General features: G+C 46.6%; 1 protein-coding gene across 5 annotated transcripts in view; it reads right to left on the bottom strand.

Annotated features, from left to right (window-relative positions):
- Positions 1-18,697, bottom strand: part of LOC119953086 (septin-9-like) — a 322,986-nt gene that overhangs the window by 22,276 nt on the left and 282,013 nt on the right. For all 5 annotated transcript variants that reach the window (XM_038776914.1, XM_038776916.1, XM_038776915.1 and 2 more), the window contains 3 exons: positions 18,148-18,265; positions 12,791-12,886; positions 6,933-7,029 (listed from right to left, as the gene is read on the bottom strand). In XM_038776914.1, the coding sequence (XP_038632842.1) occupies positions 6,933-7,029; positions 12,791-12,886; positions 18,148-18,265 (311 nt within the window). The remainder of the gene's footprint in view (positions 1-6,932; positions 7,030-12,790; positions 12,887-18,147; positions 18,266-18,697) is intronic.

Consider the following 18,697-nt stretch of genomic DNA (forward strand, 5'->3'; position numbering starts at 1 on the left):
CGTTATTGTCAACGTGCTTTAGTTTGAATAGTTTGTAATTAATGGAATATTATTCCTCTGACTTCATGCTATCTGCTGTCAATCAAGAAATAAGTGCAGACTGTAGACATGGGAAGTTAGGAAGATGTATGAATTTTCCATTGAAGAGGTAGTGAACAATAGCTTGTGGAACTTTGGAACAGTCAGTCTTGCTTTCAAGAAAATATTAATGCAGGATGGATGCAAGAACAATTGAAGAAAAAGATTTAGTATGATAGAAGGAATACACATTGCTCCTTGTATTCCATAGGAGTCCTTCCTGTTATTTCCTTTGTTCCATTTCTTTTATTTTATCTTTATTTTTTTTGGTCTGAGAATCAATAATTGAGATATACCTTGAGTCAAGTGGAGGAAGTAGAGGACTCAAAGTTGCAAACAGCATGCTTACTGGAACATTGTGTTCTCCAGTTTTATATTTGGGAAGGGAGAACTCAGACTTTACGGGACCTAGCAGACCGGAGGGAATCTGTTCAATTGGCTAATTGGCAACCAATGAGTTGGCGAGGGACAGTGTTCTGCCTGACAACAATCAGTTATTGGTTCCTGCCAAGGTGCTTTCCCCCCTCCCCCCCAAGAGAGAATTTTCCAGAAGACTCTAGACTCTCAAACGAAGAGGAGCTGTTTTTCTCCCTCTCTCGGCTTCCGATTGCCTGCTGCCTCCCCGTGTCTGCAGTGAAGATTATTACAAGCTAAAGGAAAAGAAAGTACCCAACTCAAGGCCTAACCTTGAGAAAGAAACTTACTGGAAGACATGCATTTGAATCAAAGATACTAATCATTTAATTGTATTATTATTCCTCTTCCCTTTCTACCACCCTTTCCTTTCTGTGTTGTTTGTCTGTGTGTGCAGAGGCTGGGGGTGAGGGGGTGGTAATTGGGAATCAGATAGTGGAAAGCTAGTTGTATTTCTTTGCCTATTTAATTATAATTACAGTTGATAATAAAAGGTTAATTGCGCGCGATTCTCCGAGGTGCGGAGAATCTGCGCCATTTACGCCAGCGCGTGTGGCGTGGCGCCGGCATCGGCGGGGCCGTTTCACCCCGGTTGCTGCTGGCGGGAACTCTGCGGGAATACTCGGGGGGCTCCCTCACCGGGGGGGCCTCCGATTGTGTCTGGCCCGCGATCGGGGCCCACCGATCGGCGGACCGGTCTCTCTATCAGCAGGCCTCCTTTCCTCCGCCGGCAATGTTATATCCCTGCGCCATTTTTGTGTGGGGCGGCCTGGGGGAGGACGGTCACTGCGCATGCGCGAGTTGCCGCCTTCCCAACTGCACATGCGCGGGACACAAGCGCCACGTCTTTTACGCGGCACCGGGTCTCTGGCGCCACGCCGAGGCCCCACCCCCGCACCACACCCCTGCCAGCCGCATGGAGGCCCCAGAACAGGGTCTGGGAACGGGCGCCGACGCCGGAGTAAAACATTCCGGTTTTTACTCCGGCGTCAGCACTTAGAATCCCTTTGGGAGAAACCCGCCCAACGTGTTTAAATTTTACAAACCTGATGAACACACACTATGAACACTATGTAATCAATCTAACTCAACCCAAGCTCTCACTACAAAACAGCAAAGAAACTGAGAAAAAAAAGACTTCCAATTCAATTGGATAAACTTTTGAAAATGGTGCTGCTCTGAGACAGTGAAGTTGCAGATGCATGAGAAAAAAGGTTGGGGAAGTTGTTGCCGGAGGGGTGGGTGCAAGCGTATAGAAGTGGAAAAGAATAAGGTGCGTAAAGTGAGAATACTACGCAGTGAAAGAAGTTCCTTATTAGACAGGAGTGGACTAAGTGGAAATAGGAGGTTATTTGGTGAGGAACAGGAGGAAGTAATAATGTCTAAATTAAGGTTACTGAGCATGTATGTGAATACCCAGCGTTCAGTAAAAAAGATTGGTGCGTTACAGCCACAGATTGTGATGCGAAGTCAATAAAAAGACCTGGCTCGAAGGAAGGTAGACCTGAGTATTAAACATCCCTGGATACAAGGTGTTCAGGAAAGATAGGAAAGGAAGGAAAAGGGTGGAGTGCCAGCATTCATTAATTATAATATTGCTGTTCTGAAGTGAGAGAGAGATGTCCCAGAGGGATCAGTTCATAATCAATTTGGCTGGAGCTAAGGAACAAAAATTGTGCAATTATGTTGCCCTGTGTACTCGACGCGCTACCAGTTCGTGAAAAAGATGAAGAACAACAAATGTGCAAGGGAATTACAGAGTGGTGCAAGCCTTATAGGGTAGTTATATTGGGGAACTTTAAATATCTATAGATAAGAGTGGGATAGTAGTTGTGTAATGAACAGAGAGGGGCAAGAGTTCATAGTGTGTGTTTAGCAAAGGTTTCTACAGCAGTATGTTCCCAGTCCAAAGAGAAATGAATCACTGCTGGACCTGTTTGTTTGGAATCAGGTGGGTCACGTGGATAAACTATCACTAGGGGAATATTTAGGGAAGAGTAATCTTTGTATCATTAGGGTTTGAATTGGTTACAGAAAAGGACAAGGAACAATCCAGAGTAAGAATAATTAACTAGGGGAAGGTCAACATCAATGGGTTAAGAATGGATCTGACCGAGATAAATTGGAACCAAATGTTGGCAAAAAAAACATTGGGAGCGATCGACCTGCCTTGTCCTGCTGGAATCAGAGCGGGATACGGCCAGGAAATGCCGGGAGAGGCCTCACCCGGGATTCCTGATGGCCGGTATGTCTCACAAGACCTAACCAGATCTCGTGAGATGCTGCGATCTGGGTTCTTCACAGTTAAGTGTGTTCTTAAATCCGGCTGATGTTGCATCTAACTGTCTCCTGGCATCCAACGGCCTCCCCAAATATGTGCCAGGTGGATTGGCACCTGGCCATCTCCCAGGCCATTGAAGGCCCCTGGGTGGTCAGGGACAGGGCAGGGTGGCACCCTGGCTATCGCCTAGCACCCTGGGTGCTCGCCAAACCTACAGGGTGGCACTGCCAGGCTGGCTGGAGCGGTGCCTGGGTGTCAGCGATCCCATAACGGGGTGTCCTCGCTTGGGGGGGGGGGGGGGGGGGGGGGGGGGGTGTATGGAGTAATGCCCATGTGTGTGTGAATGATGTCATTGCCCGTGGGTGGGGAGAGTGATGGAACCTCAACCTCATTTAGAGATCGGGATACCCTTTCAAAATAGTGGCCCAATCCCGGAGGATCTGGTCTAGCCGGCGAGCTCAGCTCCGCAGTGATGAAAAAAATTCTAAGCGTGGGCTTGACCGCGGAGAAACCCACCACGGCCCCAAAAAATGACTTGTGCTTAGATAGCAGTGAGGAACTCGCAGACAGTGCCAGGAAGAAACACCTAACCAAACCCGCCTGAAATTACATGTAGAGCGTGATCCAATGGCCATGTTGCACTGTACAGCCATGTATTTCTCGACGCTGCGAGCGCCAGGAAACCTGCGTTAAACACGCTCGCCATGGGACTTTGTTCCCATTTAGTTGAATTGCACCCTTATAAACCTTTCCATTAAATCGGGCCCATTATCTGAATATTTTGCTGCCTTTAAGGCAGATATAGGGGGGGGGGGGGATTTCCTGCAGCCTCAGTAGTATATTTCTTAGTGGCAGGAGAAGGCCTACCGTTGACTGGCTACGCAATCTTCTGGTCCCACCACTGCCAATGGGATTTCCCATTTAGTCCACCCAGCACCGCTGGGAAATCGGCAATTGGGGTTCTGCATTGGTGGGGCCGGAAGATCCTGCTGGCGGAAATGGCAGGAAAATCTCCCCCAGAATTCAGGCACAGCTAAAGGATATTCCCACAAAGTGGAGAGGGAGGGTAACAAATCCAGGACTCCCTGAATGACAAAAGAGACAGATATAAAAATGAAGGAGAAAAAGTGTACTGATGACAAATGTCAGACAGGCAATGTAACTAAGAATGGGGCCTGAATTTAAAAAAGTTCAGAGCGGATGTGAAAACGTATACAAGAGAAGCAAAGAGAGTATGATGAGACTAGCAACTGATATAAAAAAGGAATCCACAAGTTTTCCACAGGCATACAAATAGCAAAATGGTGATTAAAGAAGTGGGGCAAATTAGGGTCCAGAAAGGATTTACACCTGGAGGCAAGATGCATGGCTTTACCAAGGAAGATACTGCTGCACAGATCATAGTGAAAGACAAAATAATCCAGACACTTGAAGCATTTAAAATTTATAAGGAGGAGAATGCAGAAGGACTTGGACAGGCTAAGAGAGTGGGCAAAAAAGTGGCAGATGGAATACAATATGGAAAAGTGTGTGTGAGGTTTTCGTAGGAAGAATAGAGGCATGGACAATTTTCTAAATGGGGAAAAGCTTCGGAAATCGGAGTAGCCAATTATTTATTTATTTATTTCCAATTAAGGGGCAATTTAGCATGGCCAATCCACCTAACCAGCACATCTTTGGCTTGTGGGGGTGAAACGCGCGCAGACATGGGGAGAATGTGCAAATTTCACACGGACAGCGACCAAGGCCCGGGGTTCGAACCCAGGTCCTCAGCGCCGCAGTCCCAGTGCTAATCACTGCGCCACATGCCACCACTCAAAGCTTTGGAAATCTGAGTCACAAATGGACTTAGGAATCCTCGTTCAGGATTCGCTTAAGGTTAACATGAAGATTCAGTTGGCAGTTACGAAGGCAAATGCATTGTTAGCATTCATGCAGAGAGGACTAGTTTACAAGAGCAGGGATGTACTGTTGAGGCTGCATCAGGCTCTTGTCAGATCCCATTTGGAATATTGTGAGCAGTTTTGGGCCCCGTTTCGAAGGATGTGCTGGCCTTGGAGGTGATCCATAGGAGGTTCACAACATGATCCCCGGAATGAAGGCCTTGTCATATAAGTATTGCACAGATTACAACCTTGTTCAAGAAAGCGTAAAGGTGTGCCCAGCAACTATAGATCAGTCAGTCTAAGCTATCTAATTTAAAATTGACGTTTTCTAAAAGCTTTTAGGAGAATACCACTTAAAAATAGATTTACGACAAAGATAATGGGGACAATTTTTCAGCCTTGTTGCGCCAAGCGCAAATCCAGCTACTTCAAGAGAATTGCGGGAGAGCCCCAAAACAGACTGTCGCAAATCATTTTCCCATTCTTCTGGCACCGAGGAGGAACAAGCGGGTGAGTACCCCGTCTGCACTTACCTCCAGGGTGCCGAGGGGGGACCTCCAGGATGCCGAGGGGGGTCCTTCAGGTGAGGTGGGTGTCAGAGGGCTTTGGCTGGAGGAGCTCAGGTCAGAGGTCTTTCCCGGGTTGTGGGTTGTGTGGCAAGTCTTCCCTCTGTAACCCTGGAAAACCTTTGAACTCTCTCCCAACATGTCACATTCAAAGATCTGTTAGGTGAAGGTTCAAAAATCTTCCCTCTGTTGCCTTCAAACCTTTGACGTCTCTCCCAGCATGTCAATATCTGTGATTTGTCAGATGAAGGTAAATATCTTCCCTTTTCACATTCAATTTCATTCGCCTTTAACCTTTTCAAGCCTCTGGGCTTGCTGAGAAGCCTAAATGCATTAAATTGCAGTGTTTACAATCAATTTCAATGTCCATTACCTTTTACAACCTTCTTGAATGATAAGCCCAGGCTATTTAAAAGGTGGGGTTAGCATTGTTTTTATAGCTCTTCACAGTCCATTAACTCTAGAGAGCTTCCTCTTTTGAGCAGATATTGTTTCTAACCGTTTTTTAAAAAAGAGGCATTTTTTTGTTCTTCCTAGAAAGAGGTGTTGTTTTTAAACCACAGTTATTTGTCTGCTAGGCTTCCTCTGTTCTGACGTCTTTCCGAGAAAGTCTAGGGAGTGTGGATCCTGACAGCCTGGCAGTGCCAATTCAGCACCTTACCTGGCACCACCAACCTTGCAGTGCCAATAAGGTTGCCAATGTTATAGTGCTGGGGGGGGGAGGATGGAGGGAGGAGGAGCAGGTCCTAAGGGGGGGGGGGGGAAAAATAAATCAATGGGGGAAGAGTATTGAATGGGGGTGCCTTTGGTGAACTCATAACAGGGTGTTGTTCATCTGGGAGGTGGGGAGGGGTGGGCGTGGTCTGGCCAGTGATTATAGGGGATGCGGTTTCTGAGATCAGGGCGCCCTTTTGGGGATCTGGCCTTTCCGGCTTCTTCGGGTCCCACACTGCAAATCATCCCTGGCTCCAAAAACATTTCGGAGTGACGGTGGATTGCGTGGTGGATCACAACAATCCACCCGACGGGAATCACACCTCATTTCCTGCCGGAGACTACATTTAGAAATGTTTTCATAGAATCATAGAATTTACAGTGCAGTAGGAGGCCATTTGGCTCATCGAGTCTGCACTAGCCCTTGGAAAGAGCACCCGACTTAAGCCCACACCTCCACCCCATCCCCGTGACCCAGCAACCCCACCTCACCTTTTTGGACGCCACAGATAAAGTGCTGTGTGCAATTTTTAGAACTTCATCATAAAAGAGGTCTTAAAAGCAATAGCAAATGTACAGCACAGACTTTCCCGGATATTATGAAAGCTGTCTCTGTTAATATAATTGTAACCTAAGCCACAAAGAGTATTTTTTAACCAACAAGAATAGAAATTATCATACAGTCTATAAAACATTAATGGGTTTGTGAAAATAATAATTTAAGATCATCGCAAGAACAAGCGTAGGTTAGAAAAGAAAATGTATTTTCCCAACAGTTGGGAATCAGTGCCCATAATTCATTTAAAAAGCTGGTTGCTTAATATAGTGCAATATTAAATGATATGAGTGGATAGCAGGAGAATGCAAATTAAGCAGATCATCCAAATGGAGAAAAACTGGCACAGAATTGATTGCCGGTTTCTGTGCTATAACATTTTATGACTCAATTCTGCAACTAAGAGTTGAATATTTTAAAATTATCTTTAGAATTACCTTCAATAGTTCCCCACTTTGTTTTTCGGCCAAGAATTCTTCTTCCATTTACCTGATACTCGAGGTTACTTCCAACCACTGCAAAAGGTACCATTGCCTAAATAACAGAATAAAATATGAAACATGTGGCCTTGAAGACATTTTCTGTCTGAATGCAAATCAGATTTTTTTCCTAATATACCTTTGACCTCACAAATCTATAACATCATGCCATGTTTAGTCTCCTCGCTGATCTCATAAAGCAAGATTTTCTTTGTCTCTTACAGCTCCCCAATAATGACTGTGGCTACCTTTTTAAATGTACTGGTTACAATTTTTGCCAACATTGCCAGCCTTCGTCTTTCCCCAACTGATTTAAAGGACAGTCGGGTGAGGAAAAGAGCGAAGAAGAATTTTGAGCGGGGTAGGCTGGATGCCCCTTCATCCCACATTGCTTTCAGCAAGGAACTCTTCAATCGGAATTGGGTTTGCCAGTTACGGGATGGCTGTGGTTTCCCAGGATGCCTAAGATACGGGCCCGACAAGGTTAGCAGCGGAGCCACATTGAACAAATTGTCCCCCTGCTATATTTCACACCCGAGCACAAGGAAACATAATTTGTACCCCAAGGATTGGGGGCGGGGTGGGGGAGAAAACCACCCAGAAACACGTGGGGACAGATTTAGCAGAATCAGGACGAGATGGGTTAAAGAATGGTTGAACATTCAGCGATTCGGGAAAATAAAATATTCCCGAAGTAGAAAAGCTTTACTGTTGCCCATAACAACAATGTTCCAGGGACAAAGGGGAGGGCAGAGTACGTGTGTGTTTGTGTGTGTGTGTGTGTGTCAGAGAAAGAAAACAGGGGTGGTTAGCTCTCTGAGAAGAAACTGAATAATCGGTTATGAAAAGCGAAGTTGTGACTGGAAGGCTGAGTTTAGGGAACTCATTGGGCGCGATTCTCCCAAAACGGGAGAAATCGTAAAGCTGGCGTAAAACCCGGGCGGCAGCGCGCCCCTTCCCGACCGGGGACCGATTCTGGTCCCCGGTCGGGGCTAGCAGCCCGACGCCGTAGGCTCCGGCAAGACGGGCTTAACGAAAATCGTTAAGCCCGCTTGCCGGAGTTAGCGCCGGCTGACGCGTCATATGACGTCAGCCGCGCATGCGCAGTTTGGAAGACTCCAACCCGCGCATGCGCGGGTGACGTCATAGCGTTTTTGCGCGAAACCCGCGCATGCGCGGGCCGGGTTGCCCCTCAGCCGCCCCGTGAATGGATACTGCAAGGCGGCGGAAGGACAAGTAGTGCGCGGGCATCGGGCCCGCGATCGGTGCCCACCGATCGCGGGCCCGTGGCACCCTTGGCACGGCCGTGGTACGGCCGTGCCAATCGGTGCAATGGTTATTAATAGCGAGTTAGTCACGCTGTTTTTCCGAACGGCAAGACCAGGTGTTTGCGCCGTTCGTAAAAACGGCGTAAAGGGCTGGGACTTCGGCCCATCTAACAGCTGAGAATCGCTGCCGGCCGTAAAAAAACGGCGGCAGCGATTCGGGTAGGGACTGCGGCGGGCGGGGGGGGGGGGGGGAGAATAGCGGGAGGGCAGCAAAAATGTCGGTAAGGCCCTCCCGCTATTCTCCCACCCGTCGTGGGGGGGCGGAGAATTTCGCCCATTTTGTTTTGCTCTGTAATTGTAAAAACAGTGAGTTTAGAGGGTGATTTTTGGGTGTCTTGGGGGGAGGTACAAATTGGGTGAGAAGCATCAAGTGTATGTTCAGGAATTCACCAGAAGAAAACAGTTTGCAATTGTGCCAGTCCCAAGTGTCAAGCTGGTGCTACATTTTCACTGGTTCATGTGGCTGTAAAGATATTTCTGGAGTAAATGAATTGCCTTCTGGTGTTTGCTTTGAAATTTGTCTAACCTATTTGTGTGCTGTAATACTGTTAACTTTTCTTGTTCAATAAATATTTTATTTTTTCTATTAACTGTTCATCTGTAGACTCCTGTGAACCTGTTCAGTAACTTTGCACCACAGTTGGGATCTATCAAACCAGTTTTCACTCTGGGGTCTTACTTATCCGGTATCAACAGCAGCTGGGATATTAACACATTACCGACCTTGTTGTGTCAAAAAAGAGTGCGGCGTGGCTGGTAGATCCCTTTTCTGGGATCCCAAGCTCATCAGGCCTAGCGAGATCTAACGCGATCTCGCGAGACTTCGCAATGTGAATCCTGCCCATTGAGGGCAGGATCACTTTCTGGCAAATCTGCATTTTTGAGCGAGACAGATAGCAACGCTCTAATATGCATTCCCTACATCTAACCAGGACCTGGAATCTAAACCCCTCGCCTTGGAGACTTCAGGCATGCGCCATTCAGTGTTGGTCTCCACAAACGGGGTGGGGTCTCCCAGTGCACTGGAGGCCCCCAGGTGCTTGCCCTCTGAGCAGGGTGGCACACTGGCACTGCTGATGTCACCTGGACAATACCAGTCTGGCACGATCAAGGTGTCCAGACGGCATTGCCAGCTGGCATGGACATTTCCAGGCTGCCACTGCCAAGGTGCCAAGCTAGCATTTTTCACATGACTGAGATCGGGCCCAAGGGTGTCCTGTGCGATGATCCTCTTCTGGCTTGTTGGGGCTTGGGGGGGAGGGGGGGGGGCGATGGTTTGGGAGTTGCAAGATTGGGATGCCATTCTGGCGAGCAGAACTCTTCAGTGCAGAAATCGAGACTAAGATTTTTTCCCTGTTGGGGCCCCCGATCTACCCGAATGGCCGTTCGATAGGGTGGTGTTTTTTTTGGCTCCAACCGCCAGGAAACACCCAGCTAATTGTGCATGCTATGGGTCCCTGTTCCCATTTGGGCAGATTGCGCCCATGATTTATTTTGACTGTCGAGTATATAAAAGAGAGAGCTGTGTTCGATAGCTAGAAGATTATTTTTTTCATCTCTCCATGGTTCCAGAGATCTGCCCAAGGTGAGTGGCTACATGGAGGTGACATGGAAGGTATAAGAAGCGAAGAGGATATGTATGAAAGAAGGCATTATAGCTTCTGAAGCAACTGATATCAAGTTCCAGAGAACTAAGCCAGGCCACCTAACCAGTCCACTATGGCAAATGCTCTCCTATGCTGTGCTTTAGTCGTCAGCAGGCCTGACTCCAATCCAACCCCTAACTCTGGAACGAAAGTCACACGATTCCGGGCATATTTTAATCAGGATGGGTACAGTCTCGGTAGTGTAAATCTGACCAAGTGCTTGTGTGATGCAAGTTCGATTGCCCTTTTTCTCAGAATGATCAAATATCAGTTATAACAATAGAGAAACAAGAGGTGAAGTTCTCCATTCCAGAATGCCTGGATCGAGTTCCCCGATGGGACAGAGAATCGGGCGTCGGGGTAAAATTAGGATCATGCTAGGCGCTGTCCCGATCATGATGCCCCCCCCCCCACCCCGTGCTGGTGGCAGGAACAAGGTCCACGGTGCATGCCAGAGGGAGCACGTAAATAAACGCAAATGGGTCAAAGAGGTCATTATTTGGGCCTGTGGAGTTGCTCACCGGTTTGCATTCCCAGGGGGATTGTAAAATGTGTGGTTCTCCCAAAATACTTATTTATCGCAGGTTTTTCAGGGGTTTTCCCGCCAGCTCTGTGGCAAGATCCTCCCCACTAATCAATTACACTTAGGGAGTGATCTTCCCAAAAGGGAAAAAGTCCCAGAGCGAGTGTGTTTGGCCGTGTATTTCCCAGCACACGCACTGCAGAAACACATGGTTATCCAACGTGACTCGCGTTGAATAAGGGACCGGAATGAGGAATGCTCGGGCAAGGCCGCACATAGCCCCGTTTTTTACAATGGGGAGCTCCACTCGCCGGAACTCCCCGTTGAAGTGAGAGATCAGAACGCAATTTTAAAATGCCATCTCGATCTCCGAGGCCCCCAAAAGAATCCCCGCCCTTCCCCCTAGCCTGAACGCAATATGGGAGGGTCCCCCGGCAATCCCGTGCGCCGCCCAACAACCCATGCCAGGCAACCATATCCCGATTGCGCGTGCGCATAAAAATGCCAGCTTGACACCTTGGCTATGTCAACCGGGCAGTGCCCATTCCAGTTGGCAATGCCACCAGGTTACCCAGGTGGCACCAGCAGTACCAGGGCACCACCCTGCCTGAAGGGCATGCAGCTGAGGGCCTCCAATCCCCTTGAAGACCCCCACAAGTGCCGTCCCGTCCAATCCCCGTTTGTGGGGACCAGTACCAAACGGAGCTCGCCGAAAGTCCCCGATGCAAACTGATTGAATCCCAAAACCTTAGGAAACCGCACATTAGAGTGAGGCTTACTGCCTTGCTCTAATATGCAGATTTGCCAAAAAGTGATCTCACTCACCACTTGCAATGTCTTGCAAGATTGTGTTGAATCTTGCGGATCTGTGTGTGCTGGGGTCAGTTTTTGGGGCCCTGGGGAGTTTCTCACTGGTTTAGCCACACTTAGAATTTTTTCCAGCAGTGGGAAGCTGAACTCAGACATCAGGCTGTCATTTTGAAATGGTGCCCTGATCTCAAAGAGAACTGGTCCTCCACATCCCCCACCCATGGACAATGTCATCCCCCACACACATGGACACTACCCCAACCCCCCAAGGGAGGACATCGTGCTAAGGGGTCTGCGCCCCCCCTCTTCATTCTCCCCCAAGCACTCTTCACCCTTACAGCACCCCTTCCCTTCCAGGAACTCCACCCACCCCTCCCAACCTACTTACCTGCCCTGCACACCCCGACACTTCAAATCCCCCTCCACCCTCCTTTCATGGGCATGGCCCCCCTTGGACCCTGACCCTTGGCAATGCCATCCTGGCACGCAGGCAGTGCTCCAACCAGCTTGGCAGTGACAGGGTGACAGTGCCAAGGTGCTAGCTGGGCTGTGCTAAGGTGCCCACATTCCAGGGGAGGACGAGGGCCACGCTGCACTGACACTGGCCACCAGGGGCCTCTGATGGCCTAGGAGACCCCCCCCAGGTAACGTTCCGCTTGGTCCACGTTTCTGTGGACCAGTGCTGAATGATGCTCGGTTGCAGCCTCCCTGGATAGGCCGGAGAATCGAGGAAGGCCGGTAGAATCCGGGTGACTAGGTCTTAAATCAGTTTAAGACCTACTTCCGGGAGTGCTGTTTGGTACTGCCCCTTTTGGACGGAATTCCGACTCCAACGTCTCGCGGGACTTGGGTTAATCCCACAAGACGCGGAGGCTGTCGGAAGGCCCGCTGGAGGGCTCTCCCGGGATTCTCCGGCTGCGTTGTGCTCTCGCTTGTGCGCAACGTGGCCTGAAAATCGCATGCAAAGTCTCCCAAACGGAGAATCCCACCCAAGATCTTTATTCAAATTTCTCTTAAATCTAAAAGACTGGAGGCAATTCTGTTCATAATTTCCATTTGCGGACCAACACTTCAGTATTTGGACTAAATTTTCAACCCATCAGAAACAGTGGGTGGGATTTTCCATCACCGCCCAGCGCCGGGACCATCCGGTCCTACTGAAGGCAATGGACTTTTGGCTAGGCTGCCAAATATCGAGTGGCGGGTCACACCATGGCGGGGCAGTGAAATCTCAGAGAACGTCTAAAGACTGACTCAATTATCTTCAGTTACACCTTTACAGTGTTAAAATTTATCAAAATGGTTGCCATCAGACAAATGAACCTCCAATGGCACCCAAACAGAAGTCGCTCATCATAAAAATGATCTTTATTTATCAATTTTTAAGCAGCTCTCAAGGTTTATGCAGGGTAAACAAATAAGCATAAGATTGAAGAAATAACACCAGGCTCCGAGCACACTCCAGGGAATTTCAGGTTAAATATTTGGACTTAAACAAATTCTACTTACTCTAATTTTGTCATTTATCAGTCGATCCTCTGCATCTTCATCAAATTGTCTTTGAGGATACACGTCGATGTCAAATTTCTGAAGGTCATTCCTGATCTGCAACAAATAACCCATTGATGTGCTTAAATCCGTCACTGTGCAGATTAATTACAAAGCCTGGTGTTGTCTTGTGTTTACACTTCAGGATGTACATTTTTAGTTTGCCCCCCACCGTAGCCGCAGTGATGGGTCCTTGCTGTCAAATTAGCCACAGCTCTAGCTGTGCTAACTGTGGATACATTTGTTCTCAAGTTAACCTATTTCACCTCTACTTTTCCATGTGCAAAATTTCCTTATTACCCTTTGTCATGATTTTTTTTCATTCACGGTGCCAATCTTTTTGTTTTTATCCCCGTGTTATTATGCAGGAAATACCTTTTCTAAACTGGCTTTGCTGCACATAAACCCTCCCGCCATAGATGACACAGTAGCAACCTCCAGTTCACACTCGTTTACAGCACCAGATTGCTCAGCTTGCAGTGCTTCTAGAACCTGTCCAGTTCTCTTTCTATTGACGTTACAATAAGCAGATAATCCAACATGCCACGTCATTACTCAGGGTAGTGCTGGTAATACCACAAGAGGTTTACTGGGGATAATTTTTTTTAAAAAAATCAATATTATATAAAAGGAAAGAAAGAATGTAAGTTTTGCAAATGTGACTGAATTGCCACTATGAACTCCGGCCCAATTCAGTGGGTAGCACTATTTCTCACAGCTCCAGGGTCCCAGGTTCGATTCCCGGCTTGGGTCACTGTTGGTGTGGAGTCTGCATGTTCTCCCTGTGTCTGCACATTGGTTTCCTCCGGGTGCTCCAGTATCCTCCCACAAATCCAGAAAGATGTGCTGTTAGGTGAATTAGATATTCTGAGCTTTCCCCCTGTGTTCCCAAACATGCGCCGGAATGTGGCGACTCGGGGCTCTTCACAGTAACGTCACTGCAGTGTTCATGTAAGCCTACTTGTAACAATAAAAGATTATCTCCAACCCTCTAACCCCTGAAGAGGGCATTTACTCTCGATGCCTCAAGTACAGCATCACGGGGCAGCACGCTGGTGCAGTGGGATAGCCCTGCTGCCTCACGGCGTCGAGGTCCCAGGTTCGATCCCGGCTCTGGTTCACTGTCCGTGTGGAGTTTGCACATTCTTCCCGTGTTTGCGTGGGTTTCGCCCCCACAACCCAAAGATGTGCAGAGTAGGTGGATTGCCAATGCTAATTTGCCCCTTAATTGGAACATGCAGACTCCACACCAACAGTGACCCAAGCCGGGAATCGAACCTGGGACCCTGGAGCTGTGAGAAATAGTGCTACCCACTGAATTGGGCCGGAGTTCATAGTGGCAATTCAGTCACATTTGCAAAACTTACATTCTTTCTTTCCTTTTATATAATATTGATTTTAAAAAAAATAAAATCGAGGTCCCAGATTCGATCCCGGCTCTGGGTCACTGTCTGTGTGGAGTTTGCACATTCTTCCCGTGTTTGCGTGGGTTTCGCCCCCACAACCCAAAGATGTGCAGAGTAGGTGGATTGCCGATGCTAATTTGCCCCTTAATTGGAAAAAAAAATTGGGCACTCTAAATTTTAAGGAAAAAGTTCAGCATCACCAGAAATCAACTCAATAGATTTCAATTCTTTGCTATATTATTCCCCTGTGCATAGGGGAACTTATCCTGTTTTCATCTCAAAGGAAAGGTCATTTGAATGCCTTTCTTCTTATATATTTTAGCCAAGCAATTCTGGTAATTGTGGTATCTCTTCCCCCACCCCACCCCCACTTCAAATCTGAAAGCTTTGTCCATTGGTAATCATTAACATGCAGCTGATTTAGCCAAAATCAGACTGGAACAGCACCTGACCCTGCTCTCATTACAAGCAAGTTAGCGAAATTCAAAACAGCAACATTCACACTAATGGAATTTTTACAGCTTAAACGGCGTTAGTATTATAAAGATGGCGCAACTGGCACTGCTGAAGTCAAAGGTTTGTTCAGTATCTCATGGCGCGCTCGAACATGAAAATTTTAAAACGTCAATTCACAGAATCGATTTGATGTCTTTTTAATAAGTTCGCTCAAATATTTAACCTTTACAGATCATGGAATCTGTGAATGTTGGTAAAACACACACTCGACAAGTAATATGATGCAATTATGAGGAAAAAAATGGATTCAACCAAATTGTCCATGTTGGGAATCACGCTGGACATGGAGATATCACAACAAATAAAGCTTACTTTTAGTCACAGTTTTAGCATTTTAAATATGATGACAGGCAGATGTCACTCTGAATGATGCAAAGTGACCTCGCTTAAGGCTGCAAAAAACAAAGATTCCTTTGAGAAAAAGCTGTGCTTTATTTCCACAACTCAACAATGAGCTGTGGGAACTTATCACAAACAAGTGTTGCACAAGAAGCCTTCTGCGGAGCATTTTACAATTTATATTGTACCAAAGGAATGTTTCAGAGGAAATCAGATATCAAATAATGGGTGAAAAAACAGTAATGGCACATTCCATTTGACGGAGGTAATAAGTTAACAATAAGACAACAAAGCAAAATAATGAATTTTCTTCCACCCCCCCAAAAAAGTTGTACAATAAATGCAAATTAATTTTTACAATGGTGGTCACTGGGCCATTTAGTTCTAACACTGGAATAAATATGAGCTAATGTCCTATGAATAGGGAGTAATAAGGCAACATGAAGATGCCTCAGCACGTGCGAGCAGCACTTATTCTAATACAAACTTATCACCAGACACGACAACAAAATAAACCAATCAATGTAACTCCCAACACGTTCAGATAGCCCATAATTCACTTGCTTGACCTTTTCGCTCTCAGATACAAGGACACACACATTCTTGAATTCTCCGCCCAAGTCATCAACCAGTGCCACTCCATGTCCCGAAATACAAGCACGTGAAAATTTGCAATACAAAAAGTTTAAGAGTAATTTACTGCAAAGTAAAGGAGGGAGACAAGAAAGCAGGAAATAACGGGCCAGTGAGCCAGATCTAGGCGAAATGCTGGAATCTATCTGCAAGGTGGTTACAGCTGGACACTTGGAAAATCTCCAGACAATCAGATAGAGTCAACATGGTTTTGTAAAAGGGAAATAGTGTTCATCCTACTTATTAGTGTTAATTGAGGAAATATAGCAACGTAGGTAAAGGGGAACATGTGGATGTGCTGACCTTAGATTTCCAGAAGGCATTTGACCAATTGCCACATAAAAAGTTACTTTGCAAAGAAAGCGCCCATGGTGAAGGGAGTAACATATTAGCATGGACGGAGGATTGGTTCACTAACGAAAAGCAGAGAATAGGCATAAATGGATAATTTTCTGCACTGTAAATTCTATGATTCTATGATTTTGTGCTAGAAGGGGACAGAGAGGGGGACAGGCAGAGATAGAGACAAACAGAGAGACAGAGAGTCACACAGAAAGAGACCGAGAGAGGCACACACACAGACTGAGAGACACAGAGGGAGAGAATGACAGTGAGAGAGACAGAGAGAAAGACTGAAAAGTTTAATACCAGTTTAATAACATTTAATTGTTTTTGAATCAGTCAGCAAACGCATCACTGGAACGGTTACTGTACATGCATAATGTTAGATTATAATATCAAAAAAAGAAAGTGATGCAATTTAAAACTGATGCAGTTTCAGTAACTCCAAAAATTGCAAAATATTTTCCGTTCAATTCAGTTACACTTTGTATTTGTGTCACCAATGGTATTTTGGAATGTTTGATACAAGGGGTTGCTGCTGAGCACATCTCCTCAGAGAATGAAGCAGCCCATACCCAGCAACATTTAGACCGGGGCCAAATAGAGGCAAGGTGTGTGCCAGACTGTGTCCAACTCCAGGAAGGGAGTTCTACCCAGACATTTCCTTTGACATTCAATGACATTATCATTACCAAATTCCCATTTGCTCTCCAATATCTTTGGGCTCACCAATGACTAGAAATTTAATTAGACCTGCCGCAAAAATACTGTGGCTAAAGGAGCAGGTCAGAGGTTAGGGATTTTACATGACTCACCTCCTGATTTCCGCAAGCCTATGCATAATCTACAAAAGTCAGGAATGTGACCGGATACTCGCTTCCTGAATAAGTGCTGCTCCAAAAAACTTGACGCCATAATGGACAAATGAGCCATTTGATTGACACCCCATCCAGCACCTTGAACATTCAATTCTTCCACCACCATGTCTACAGTGTGTACCATATACACGATAAGATACAGCAACTCGCTAAGATTTCTTTGGCAGCACCTTCCAAGCCAGTGACCTCTACCATCCACGGGCGGCACACTGGTCATCACTGCTCCCTCATAGCGCCAGGGACCTTGGTTCGATTCCGACCTCGGGTGACTGTCTGAGTGGTGTTTGCACTCCCTCCCCGTGTCCGCGTGGGTTTCCAAAGACGTGCAGGTCAGGTGGATTGGTCGTGTTAAGTTGCCTCTTAGTGTCTAAAGGTCAGAGGTGGGGTTACGGGGATAGGGTGGGGTATTGGGCCCAGGTGGGGTGATGTTTAGAAGGGTTGGTGGACTGAATGGCCTCCTTTTGCACTCTAGGAATTCTATGATCTGGAAGGACCAAGAGCAACAGGGGTATTGGAGCACCACCATCTGCATATTCCCCTCCAAAACACACAACATCCGGACTTGGAAATATATTACCGCTCCTTCATCGTCACTGGTTCAAAATCCTGGAACTCATTCCATTACAGCCCTGAGGGAATACCTACACCACGTGGACTACAGAGATCCCCGAAGATGGCAGCTCACCACCACCTTTGCCAAGGCAATTTTAGGAATGGGTAATAAGCGTGGGGCCTTGTCAGTGATGCTCCCATCCTATTAAGGAATAAAGGAGAAAATCCTCACTTTGAATTGCTTTAGAGTCTACCACAGAGTCCAGAACAAAAAGAAAATCATTCCGATTTTGGGTGCAGTACAGAAAGGCAAACATTACTGAATGTAACGTCTTCCATCTGGTTAAACACAGCTCATTTTCTCCACTTCGGTTCACCAGTGTCAGTGTGCAAGCACAGCTTGTCCTCTACAGCTGGACATGGCTGAGGCCATTCAAAATAACAATTTTGCCACTGCCAAAAAAAGTCCCAAGATTCCATTTAATCTCCCTGCCCACAGACACTATTCCAAAAAAAACAAAGCGGATTGTTTGGTTTTTAACACTCTTCCTTCAGGCAACCGATATCGCCTCGGCAGGAAATAGGAAGAAAATGAAAATGGCAGAGTGCCATATAAATGGCAATTAAGATAGTTTAAAACAATTGTGTTTACCTTTCCTTTAAAGACGTCCCTCTCTTCCAGTGTTAGTGTGTCCGCTTTTGCAATGACAGGGACCACGTTCACCACTTTGCTCAGGCGTCTCATAAATTCGATATCTAAAGGGCGAAGTCTGAGGAGGCGGTGGGGGGGGGGAAAGAAGGTACATTAATAAAGCTTTGAGCACACGTGTTTTCAAACTGCACTTATAAAACCAAGAAGAGAGCCTCATATTGTGTCAGTGACTAATACGCTCATTTTCTATGTTTTCACTAAACTACTTTAGATCAGGTTCCAAGTTTTCATTTGGAACTTCAATTATGGGAGCTCATCCCTACTTTGGGAATGAGAGATTTTGGGGATATGAAGTATTAAACCATGCACCTTAAGAACTTCCAGCCCTTCACCAAAGGTAACCAGGTGAGTGCCAATTTCCTAGTATCTGTTCATACGATCTTTAACAAATGTGTTGGGGGGGGGGGGGGGGGGGGAGGGTTATATTTTTAATAAAAATGTATTGCAAGAAGGAATGCAACTTCAAGAGTGCAATTCCAGTTCATTTAGA

The sequence above is a fragment of the Scyliorhinus canicula genome, chromosome 18 (genome assembly GCF_902713615.1).
Source record: "Scyliorhinus canicula chromosome 18, sScyCan1.1, whole genome shotgun sequence".
Classification (NCBI taxonomy): domain Eukaryota; kingdom Metazoa; phylum Chordata; class Chondrichthyes; order Carcharhiniformes; family Scyliorhinidae; genus Scyliorhinus; species Scyliorhinus canicula.